Below are 12,204 nucleotides of genomic sequence, written 5' to 3'. Positions count from 1 at the left end.
CATACATGTTTGTTTCTCTTCCAGTGGCCCTTTACGCGCTGAGCGCTGTATACTTCGCGGGAGTGATGGTTCGGCTGATGCTCACATTGACTCCTGTAGTATGCGTGTTGGCTGGTATCGCTTTTTCCATTCTGCTGGATCTCGTTTTGAGAGAGGATGATGCGACTGTCCCGCTTGTTGAGAGCGAGGAATCGAAGAATCTATTTGACAAAGTACGATTATTGTTTCACATTTTTTATCATATTTTTTGCTAAACCATAATATCATAAATATGGCGTTACTAATCTTTTTATTAAAAGAGTGTTCTGATACCACTTAAAATACACACAACAAGTATCTAGGGATCAAAGTTTTTTTTTTAATATTTGATTACCTTATTAAAATAAAATACAAATATATATATAATTTTATTACATTATATATTTATTATAATTCACAATAAAAACCAATGGTGTTAAAAAAAACCTGATGCTCAATAATTGGCAAAAACGTCTTTGATCCCTAGACAGTTTTGATGAGAGTAATTGTGCAAGAAAATTCATTTTATATTTGTTTTTAAATAAATGTAAACAAATATTTGCTTTATTTCTTTCTATTTAGTAGTAACGAATCTACCTTTCTTCACTTGGTACTTTGTGAATTGATAGGAAAATAAATCTCAGTTCTTTGGCAATGCTAGCAATACGTCTCTCATTCGTTGTTTAAAAGAAAAAGAAAATGTTGAGATATTCGACTTTTATCCCTCGTAAGTAATTCTCCTTGATCGCCATAAGCCGAGTCCCACAAACGCAGACAGAGATTCCCTGTCACGTACCACGTGCAATGGGAGACGTGTGTTAAGTTCAAACTTTTTTGTGTTGTTCACAGGCCGGAAAAGTAAAGAAGCGCTCCCATTCTCCCCCGCCGGCTCCGACCGACTCAGGACTCGGTATGAACGTCCGTTCGGGTACACTAATCGCCTTCATGATACTGCTCATGCTGTTTTCCGTGCACTGTACCTGGGCCACTTCTAACGCGTATTCAAGCCCTAGCATTGTGCTTGCTAGCTATGGCAGCGATGGGTGAGTGTATTCATAATTACAAAATTACAACGCTGTAAAGATATTTTCTCTTTTTTTGTTTTAGTTGGGCGTAATAATTTACCATTGTTCACGCTTGACTGTCACGTTTCCATCATTAGATGGTTAAACCTATTAAAAGAACAATGCCCATATTGGACCAGCAAATTTTGGTGTCGCGACCGGTTGAACAGTTATATTTATTTTAAAATACGTAATCAAATAATATCATCGTCATTTCTTGTATAACCATTAATAATTGTTTTGTAAATGACCTACTAAGGTGTTACGAAGAGCCAGTAATACACGGAAAAATAATAATAAAAAAATTGCGTTAACTGCAGCCCAAGCCCTTCCATCGTGTAAGGAAGCCTGTGCTCAGTAGTGAAACTACATAAAGGCTATTTATTTATATCTAAAAGTAGAGGTATTGGTTTTACACATATGTAAACGTATTTATTTATAATTAAGGCTATCAGCGCAAAAGTGATGTAGCCCACATCCTCCATCCTCCAAACCAGAACTTCAACCTCAAGTCTACATGAGAATATACCTAAATACTTTTTGTTTTCAATACATTTTTGTTTTTTTATATAATATGACCTATGACGGGTCGAATGTCAATTGACTACTTATTATATCTTACCACTGTTTCTATGTGGCTGCCTTATTAAATAATTGATAAAAACAATGTTATTCATCAGATCTCGCCGAATCCTTGATGATTTCCGAGAAGCGTATGGCTGGCTGTCACAAAACACCGCTGAAGATGCCAGAGTTATGTCTTGGTGGGATTATGGATATCAGGTAGTTTATAACTTTAATTTTTTAAATTTATGTTGCCAATTAAACTTGTAAATAATTTATAAGCACGAGAGTTGCTAACTCTTTGCAACAATTGATCTAACTATCTAGAATATTTATTTGGTGCTTACAGAATCTTACATAGACAATATTTAATAAATACTCTATCGACATATAAGTAATATATACCTCATAAATAATAACAAAAACAAAAAATAATGTATATTTTATGGTTTGACATATGAAACAAAAATAAAATATATACGTATACCAATTTAATATAAAAACAAATTTTTTTTCGTAGTTAATATATCGCTCTAATGATAGCACCATCACTATGTTCGTTTATTAGAATTACGAAAAACGTAGACAAAGAAGCAGTGATCATAAACCTTTTTCTTTTAATAACAAATAAAAGTCACAGTAAATGCAAACGTCGTGAGAATTGATAACCATAGGTTGGAAAAAGGTGTTCCAAATGTATAGATATAGCTACAAGGAGTGACATAGAGTTGTTAATACCACCAAATTTTAATTCGTTACTTTTTCGAATTCCGGATTTTCGGAATATTTATACATTTATCTACGTTTGTGGAACACCTTTTTCCGACCGTTATCGATGACAATATCATTTGTAAATAATGGACCGAAGGGATCGTGTACAGACTAGTGACTTACTGGGTATACATATACATTCTTTAGTACAAGTGCCCTTCGATGATGGACGAATGACTCTGAAGAAGCGTTGAGACACCAACTAATGAGTTTTTTAAAAACTGGTTATGCCATATTATGAAACTCAGTGCTTCTCTGCTCCGTTTGAGTAGATAACGGGACTTGAATATTATGATAACATAAATGATTATGTCTTAGACTATTAGAATTTAGGATTTTAGCCTAGAAATTAACACACATTAAATATTCTTGCAGATTGCAGGAATGGGTAATCGTACAACTTTAGTAGACAATAATACTTGGAATAATTCCCACATCGCACTAGTCGGCAAAGCGATGGCGAGCAACGAAAGTGCAGCATACGATATAATGACTGCGTTAGATGTAGATTATGTGCTCGTAATATTTGGAGGCGCCATTGGGTATTCCGGAGATGATATTAACAAGTTTATTTGGATGGTGCGAATTGCTGAGGGGGAACATCCGAAGGATATCCACGTGAGATAACATTTTATTATTTATCTACAGCTTGTTCTATTCTGTTGTACTATAACGCTGTGTCTAAGCCTGTACAATACAACACTAGGCAATTGGTTCTCATTTTCATGATTATTTTAGTAAAAGTGTAAATGTGACTATTAAGAAATAAATAATAAATATCGCGCATACACTCATAGCCTCGCACTAGGGAGACCCTGTATCGCAGGTGCCATGGACACACATATAGACAACCGCTGGATAATGACTTCAAACCCAAAAAATTTTAGTTTTTATGTATAATTTTCTTTACTCTGCAGGAAGCCGACTATTTTACAGAGAGAGGAGAATACAGAATAGATGCTGAGGGTTCGAAGATTATGTTAAATTGCCTAATGTACAAATTATCCTATTATAGGTAAGTAAATAATTGTCAAACTGAATCCTTGATTGGAATTTAATGAATGGAATTTCCATGTTGGAGAATGGTTCATAAAACAATTCGAAGGCGTGATGTCTTCAATAGCATCGGGATCTATCCTTAGCAAGCAGGAAGGAAATATATTTGGTATCGTACAGCATATCACAGAATTTATTTTGTGTTTGTTTCCGTTTTTTTTATTTTTGTTTTTTTTTTTTATAAAAAATAAGTGCTCATTTGACCTCTATCTCACCTGATGGGAAATGACGATGACGTCGACGATGTCACATACTCACCTAAATAATGCCTATTGGAAAGGTCCAAGTGATAGCGTTCGGGGAACAAGTTCGCAGGCAGGGAATTCCACTCCCTAGCCGCTCGCCACATAAATGTGGAAGCGAAACGGTTCGCGTGAATGCGGTGGAACCCCAGCCCACGTCTAGTCCCTCGATGGTGGAAAGGGGAAGGCGGAATCAAATTATGCAATTTCATCGCACACTTTCCGTTATATATCATGTAGAATACCGATAAGCAGGCAACTCTACAGTCTCTCAGTCAGAATGAAACGTTGATTATGACGTATATGTACGTATAAAAGGCAAGCCAATAGCAGGCATATTCAGAGCAACTAGCAAGTGTATACACACACGCGCCAACAGCAAGCAGATGTAAGGAACCAAATTGTGTATGTGTGTTTTGACCTTTACTGCCACCACCTGTAGGTGTACTAGTTACTGTCAGTCCTCATTTGTTAAATTTTTTATAGATATGATAGCGGAGGGAGTCCATCGGGGTATGATAGGACGCGCGGTGCGTTGCCGGGCAATCGAGGCTTCAGCTTGACCTACCTCGAGGAAGCATACACTACCGAGCATTGGCTCGTTAGAATATACAGGTCGGTGTATAACAGGTTTCGAAGCGATAATTATCGATAATTTTATTATCATAATAATTATTTCAATAATTGTACCTTGATAATAATATTGATATTTATAAAATTGATTGGAACAACAAAATGTGTTTGTATCTATACAATGTCAATCTCAAAAAAAGTCACAAACCAAATCGTTTTCCCAAACATTTTTCTTTGTGTTTACTTTTCTCATTGTTTGTAATTTTTAGTCAAAAATTAAATCGACAAGACTATGAATAGGTGTGCATAATTATCAGATGTATATCTGATAATTATCATGAAATTATCTTGATAAGTATTTATTAAAGATATATATATAATAAACATAGTTGATTAGGCAATGGTTTTCAAAAAAATTTTTGTTGTTCACTCAATTACACTCGATTAATCGATCGATTGCACTTTCATTGTTATTTAAATAGATACACCACCTGCTTCAGTATTATTGAGTAATTTTAGATAATCTTGGATAAATAAATAAAATGTTTTATTTGTTCATTTTACATAAAACATCTAATTCTCGATTTGGTAATTGTCATGCCCAATTAAACAGCGTTATAACAAGGTAAACAAATAGTGCACAATAAAATAGTGAATGTCTTAATATTATTGTTTATTTTTCAGGGTTAAAAAACCAGAAGAGTTCAACCGTCCTCGTATACCACTTGCAAAGAGAACGGTACCTTCGAGCAAATCTTTGTCTAAAAAGGTAAGAAAGCACCAGTGGCATGTTTTCATTATTTGCTATCATACACAACAGCGCTACAGTACCACGCCATTATTAAAAGTTTTACAACACATTATGCACCGATTGCTGGTGCAGATCGACACGTCACTTTTGCGTTTAGTTTGGACGCGCTGCTGAAGCGTTTTAACTATCGAGTGTATGGTGGCACTTCACATGGCTATTTGTATTTGCATATTTGATAAATTTAGCAAACATTCACCATGTGTAGATAGCAAGTGACAAAGTATTTATCTTGTTCGCCTATTCCACAATTACAGCAAACACTAAACACGCGTTACCGTGCGCTGGTCGGTTTCTTGACGCATATCAAAAGAGTCACATAGGCAAATAACCAAGTAAATCGTCCACGCTATGGGCAGTAAAATAAAGTGTTTACATACATACATACACACATATCAATTATTTTAAGGGCGCGTTCCTGTTATGTCGTAATCTTTTATTTATCGTTGGACGACTGTCGCGTCTAACCTGTTCCCCTATCACGACTATCTGTTGTGACTGTCGTGGACTTTTTTTTGTCGTTGAACGACGGTCATTCCTTACATGCCTAGCTGTTTCTAATGGATCGTGATGACAATTTATCGTTTCACGGCAGCCGCCTTATCGTTTGCAGATATGAGATAAAGATAAATAAAACGTGACGACGATAGCGATTATTTGTCGCCCTCCGGTACAATCGGTCTACTTCCCGATCGGTCCACTTTCACTATTCGTCTACTTTCCCGATCGGTCCACTTGTTTTTCCCGATTCGTCTATTTTCCATTTCGTCTACTTTCCTGTTTGGTCTACTTTCCCATTTGGTCTACTTTCCCGGTCGGTCTACTTTTCCGATCGGTCTACTTTTCCGATCGGTTTACTTTCCCGATTGGTTTACTTTCCCGATTGGTCTACTTTCTCGATAGGTTTACTTTAATGATGCGTCTACTCAGATCATCTCAGTACAGAGTACTAAAAATACCGACCTCAAAAGTTCGTATTCACGTTCTAGTTTGTCACTATAAAGATGGCATATTGTCTTCAAAGTTAAGTTTTATTTAAATATATTATTTAAATTTAAAAAAAGAATAATCAAAATCGGTTCCCTGATGCCATTGAGTTATCGCGTAGCGTACAAAAAAAAATACAGTCGAATTGTGAACTTCCTCCTTTTTTGAAGTCGGTTAAAAACAAACTGTCTACTTGATTTTGTTTTATCAAATCATGGTTAACGTAAAGCGGCTATCATTATCAAAAATATAAAATACAAATTGCCTTTGAAAATTTGTAAAACGAATTTTTTTTTTGGAAAATTTTATTAACTTGCACAAAATTTTATTAACTTGCAAAGTGGACTATTTGGACAAGGGAACCGATCGGGAAAGTAGACGAAATGGGAAATGGACGAATCGGTTAAAACAAGTGAACCGATCAGGAAAGTAGACGAATAGTGAAAGTGGATCGATCGGGAAAGTGGACGAATTGGGAAATTGACGAATCGGGAAAGTGGACCATTTGGACAAGGGGACCGATTGGGAAAGTAGACGAATAGTGAAAGTGGACCGATCGGGAAAGTAGACCGATTGTACCGAAGAGATTTGTCGTCACATTATTATTGTGACGTTTTATTTATCGTCAGACGACTGTCGTTCTAGCTCTGCCCATTGTATTGACAGTCTGTTGTCGTAACTTCAAAAAAGCCGTGAACGACATTTCAAAGTGTTTTTCTACATGTGAACAACGCCACGACACTTTAAACTGCACGACCATCTGTCGTTACGTCAAAGTGGGAATGCAGCCTAATTCCTCATTTCACTCCATGTGTCGACGGTCATATTTGTCAGTGTCTGTGTTTTTGTACGTCAAATATTTTTACAACAAATACCCAATATTGAATACAAATAGCCATGTGAATTGCCAGCAACGAAAATATCCGATCATTATGTTTATAGCACGAGACCGCCAAATAACTAAACTTAACCAATAACAAAAACTGAGCGTCTCCGTGTAATAAGGTCACAAATGCAAAGTGTTTATAGAGAGTTACAAATTTCACACAAAACATAATTTGTTTCATTTACTTCGTATTATTTTTTTGACTTTGTGATAAAAGCACTTTTAACGTATGATCACATGTGGCTATTTACGAAATTAATTTTTAAAAGCCACATCTATTTTACATAAAGGAAAAAATCCCAATTCAAGTAGATTAAAAACTAAATGACCTCTCAGCGTTTTCAGCGTTACATCTTAAATCAAATTGTATACATATCGGTCATATTGTTCATACCAGACAGTTTCATACTAAATGTTAATACCCACTAGGCCCACAATCCCTGTAGTAAAAGTCGTTCGTATTGACAAACAGAATTACACTCTAAAAATGTTATTCTGAAGAAAATCTGTTGTTTTCACATATGTAGTAAATAACACCATAGCTAAATATAATAACAACTTATAATATTCTCAGCTTACAGTAATTATTTTCGTATTGCAGAGCGAGTTAGGAGGTGGCTCGACGGTATAGTACAGTGTATATAGATTTGGGTTTACTTGTTTTCTCGTATGCTGTAGTTGTTCTTTTCGTTCGCAGTGAAATTTATGTGTTTTTTGCTTTTGGTTGTCTGTCAATGCATGTGTCTATTAGCGAAGGTTGAGGCGAATACAATTCTCAAAATTTACTCACTAAAGCGGAGAATTGAGATGTACTTAAACAACCTTTAGTAGCAGAGTTCGTCCAGGGAAGTACTGACGCTTTACCTATTTCTGCTGCCAAACGGTAATGTGAGCATCACTGGAAGGGTAAGGGTGCTGGTGAAATTACAAACTATGTCTTAGGATGTCAGATGCAGTGGCAGTGTCTCTCAGACCTTTGCGATTTATAGCTGTGAGTGGAATTGCAACTGCTATGGATAAGTGTGTCGCTTAACACCAGGCGCACGACTTGTTCGGCTCGTCACTAGGTATCGTAAAAAAACACTTGTAGCATTTTATGATATCCACTAAGCGGATAGGAGTTCCGATACACTATTGGTTGTTTTAATACACCTCTTTCCTGCGTTTAGTTGGTGTAAGTTCCGAACTTACTAATGTGACTTATAAGTGGACATAGTCTAAAGTACAAAATCAATTATTTTTCGGAAATAGTTGCATGGATGACAAAACAGCTACTATTAAATAGATTAGATCCCAGGTCCATACATTCAAAATTACAAAAAACAACGCTTGTATAAATAAATAATAGATATTAGACAACATCACATAATACGTTGTTCCGATCGCCACAGTAAGTAACTAAAGCATTTGTGTTATGGAAATCGGCCAGACCCGAGACAATATAGCAAAGATAGTTTTACTACATTGGCCCGGCCGGGAATCGAACACGGGACCTCATATATGGCGACACCGTGAAAACCAACGTGCAAGCCACTCGACAACGGAGGTCGCCAAAATGTATGAAATTAATGATTCGGGCTTACAAAATCTGTGTTGTACATAAGAAAACTGCACATACACCTCTTTTCGCTATATAGTAATGTGAAAGCGACACAGGAATCTTTAGATAGACCTGCGCGTACGTCTCAATGTCTGCAAAAACATTTTTTTTTGGAAAATATTGAGAGTTGGAGGCAACATAGCTTTGACTGTGAAATTTGATGTTCGCATTGTAAGTGTATGATTGAGCATTTGACTGTAGCATTAGACATAGAAACGCTTTTAGTGTTATATATTATGTTTAATTGAAAAAACTAAAAAATGATAGAATGACATAATATATTATTTTTTGTTGTCTGTCCTTGGCGTACATTTATTATTGGCGTTGTATTGTGTATATTCCCGGCAATAAATTCGGGTCAATTGCATTTTTCGTCTCCAGCTTTTCCAGGTTCAGTAACCAGAGTGGACCAATTTTAACGTTTTAGTATCATGTGTTTTCTCTAAACTGCCATTTGAGGTTTTGCATAAGAGTAAAAATGCTTTGAGGCAAAATAGTATTTTATGCAATCGTTGCATAATAAGGGTTTTTAAAGTCGAGTGCCTCGTGACCTACGTAATAGGTACGAGTTTCTAAGACCTAATTAAGTAATTATAGCAAACAACACTTTTTCTACAAGTAAATTAAAATAATGAAGCACAACCAACATTTAAAGATTATTTTGTTAAAATTCCATGACAACAAGCTCAAATGAAAGTGAAACAAATACAAAAAAAAAGAAAGAAATAGTAGGGTAATTTTCAGGTTAGTTTCTTCTGCATAATTTCAGTGGCAATTTTCATTATTTCAATGTACTTGAATATTATCATTATCGAAATTACTTAATATTTGAGCGTAGTATCCTGAAACATTATTTAATATTTCGCAATAATAACTCCAATACTTTAAATAATAAAAATTGCCACTGAAATTAGGTAGCGAAAACAAACTTGAAAATTAGCCCAGTGTCCGTGATTGGCCAAGATCCGCTTTTATTTTAACCAATCAGGAGGCAGTAGAACGTTTGAGTAGTGTCATATTTGATATTTTATACTGTTTTTAAATAGTTCTTTTTTAGTGAAATGGTTACGCCTTTGTACCTTTTATGTAAATTTTGAGATATTATTTAATAAAATAATTTGAAATTTTAATGATTTCACAAATATAGTGACGTTTTTCTGTTCAGGAACACAGTGACACGTTTGAGGAGATTCTTTTAATTAGCAAAATACGGCGTTTTTTTCTAAAACTACAGAACTATTATGAATTTTTTCAGTTCAGTAGCGAGTACGATATTTTAGAGAATTTTGGTTCAGTACTAATACAGCGCCTGTGTGATATAGCTTATGTAATTATAATTAACAGGAGTAGAAAAATACGTTTTTTACAACATATGCTAGGATATTCACTCTTTTATACGAGTGTTTATTTTAAGTATGAAACCGTTAAAATAAATAATTTTAACGGAGAATTAAACTGTTAATTAAATTGTTTTACTTCTTGCGATCAAAATTTGGATGGCCTCGTCGAACTAGCGTATAGCACTTTGTCGCTAGATGATGAGGTTTCAAGTTCGATTACCTGTAGAACCAATTTGGGGAACAGAACTATTTTATTGGTTAGTGTACCGGAGTTAATGTCGCTGCTTTGATATTCTTAATTTATTATGGTGCATTATTAAATTGTTTATAATATAATTATTTTTATTATTACTCGAGTTGTATCAGAAATGTTAACGACCCGAATTGATTGCCTGTGCATGTATTAAAACTTTTTGTATGATACTTCGCTGTCACTAGTTTTTTTTAATTCCGCAAAACGAAATTCCAAGTTTCTTTGAATACCATAAATTTTATTAAAGTATTTCGCTTGTAGTTGTTTTTGGGATTTAAAGTAAACTGTAGAATAAACATAATTATTTTCTCTAGACGCTGAAAAGAAGAAAAGGTTTGTTGAAGAACAAACCTACGATTGTGAAAGGCAAGAAGGTGACGCGATTGGAGTGACGACGACATCCGGCGGCGATCCGCGCGCGCACCACCCGCGTAAGGCACATGAGATGAATGGTCCAAAATCAGTGGTAAAATGTAACAGGGCTCTTTTGATTATTCCCACAAACTACCTATTTTGTTTTTATACTTTGTTAACAATTTTATTCATGATTCTGTGTAGATTTGTAGTTTTGCGTTGTAGTTGTGTAGACCTTAGAAGGGCGTGTGAGGAAATAACTGTCAACATAGTAATATGATCTGAACGACGTTATATGTGCTCTAATGAGTGGACCACAGATCGCACATGACAACTTATATAGTATTATCTCAAAAACTGCGTTATATTATATTTTATCTCAAAAATTACTTTATATATAGAACATGAAACCTAATATTGTCGTAACTCCAAATTGTAGAATTGACAAAACACATTTTGAAAATTAATGGAAAGAAACACTGAATGGATTTTATTGCGAATAATATGATTATTTATGTTTATACATAATACTTAATTATAAACGAGGATAAACATATGTATGGTTTCAATCAGTGTTTTTAATTTTCAAATCATGTTTACTCAATTCCACAATTTTGAGTTACGACCATTGACTTACAATTATGTGGACGTCGGGTCCGCGCTAAAAAGTGTCCGAACTTATAGGGCGTTAAAATCGTATACAGAGCGTCATTCACGCTCTAGTCTTCGTTTGTTCGACTGACAGCGAAGCAAGCAAAACTAGACAGTACTGCGATGACATTACAATTTAAATTCAACGTTTTAGCTTTTTCATATTCCTTTACATGTCACTACGTTTAAATAGGTTGACTTGGGACATTTTTTTCGTGGTTTTTGTATTAGACCCGTCGTCCATTTATTTGTAAGTCAATGGTTACGACAGTATTTTTCGTGTGCGATATATATGTCAATCGTATATGTTTTAATTTAAATGAAATCGAATACGAATGACATACATATGCAATTTTTGAGATAAAATATAATATAACGCAATTTTTAAGATAATGCTACGTTAGTTGTAATGAGCGGGATGTATACAGGCTGTCAAATCTTTTCATTGAATATTAGACCACACCGACATTCACATGTGGTTGGTTTCAATTAGCAATATCGAAAATTGACAGTGCGTGTATTTGAGTGTGTATGTACGTATGTTGATGATGTTATTCGGTGAATAATTTTAGTTATAGAAATCTGTAATAAAATATGGAAAGTTTTTGGGAATAACCTTATTGGGAGAATTCAATGTTATAATTGTGAAAGTAATATTTCTGTGCCTCTATTATGACTTTACAGTGACAGCTATAGCGGCGGAAAGTATTTGACAAATTTGTATGGCATATTGTACATCACCCGCAGCGGTCACAATAAGAACTAAAATGTTAAATATTTTACCATGTTGCTAGTGACGACTGCCACTGTAGAGGTATAGTTGACCGATTGCCAAGCGTTTATGTGAAGGAATGATAAATAATGTTGAGTGAATTTCAAAGTTTTATTTTTAATTGAAAGTAGTAACAGTGTTTTGCCGGGACTCCAAATGAGGCAGCCTCGTGGCGAGCCATTTAGTGTCGGTAAGTGTCCGTGCTCAAAGGTACCTCGGTGTGAGCCATGCGACCAGTGGAGCCAGAGATGGGCCGGGTGGGTTA

The 12,204-nt window shown here is 35.1% G+C and overlaps 1 protein-coding gene across 4 annotated transcripts in view; it reads left to right on the top strand.

Moving 5' to 3' along the window:
• The window catches only part of LOC113226515 (dolichyl-diphosphooligosaccharide--protein glycosyltransferase subunit STT3B), a 30,020-nt gene extending 19,120 nt beyond the window's left edge, over positions 1 to 10,900 (top strand). Inside the window, exons 7-15 of one of the 4 annotated variants that reach the window (XM_026459161.1) lie at positions 25 to 212; positions 868 to 1,061; positions 1,763 to 1,865; positions 2,793 to 3,035; positions 3,335 to 3,432; positions 4,202 to 4,330; positions 4,973 to 5,057; positions 7,571 to 7,594; positions 10,477 to 10,900. In XM_026459161.1, the coding sequence (XP_026314946.1) occupies positions 25 to 212; positions 868 to 1,061; positions 1,763 to 1,865; positions 2,793 to 3,035; positions 3,335 to 3,432; positions 4,202 to 4,330; positions 4,973 to 5,057; positions 7,571 to 7,594; positions 10,477 to 10,554 (1,142 nt within the window). In that variant the 3' untranslated portion in view covers positions 10,555 to 10,900. Of the gene's footprint in view, positions 1 to 24; positions 213 to 867; positions 1,062 to 1,762; positions 1,866 to 2,792; positions 3,036 to 3,334; positions 3,433 to 4,201; positions 4,331 to 4,972; positions 5,058 to 7,570; positions 7,607 to 10,476 lie in introns of all 4 variants that reach the window. The other 3 variants (XM_026459160.1, XM_026459158.1, XM_026459159.1) reach the window with 3 other exon arrangements.
• The last annotated feature ends 1,304 nt before the right edge of the window (positions 10,901 to 12,204 follow it).

The sequence above is a fragment of the Hyposmocoma kahamanoa genome, unplaced genomic scaffold (genome assembly GCF_003589595.1).
Source record: "Hyposmocoma kahamanoa isolate Upper Pololo Valley unplaced genomic scaffold, ASM358959v1 192, whole genome shotgun sequence".
In the NCBI taxonomy this organism is placed as follows: domain Eukaryota; kingdom Metazoa; phylum Arthropoda; class Insecta; order Lepidoptera; family Cosmopterigidae; genus Hyposmocoma; species Hyposmocoma kahamanoa.
The sequence above is the reverse complement of the archived record's forward strand: the minus strand, read 5'-3'. Positions and strand labels throughout refer to the sequence as shown.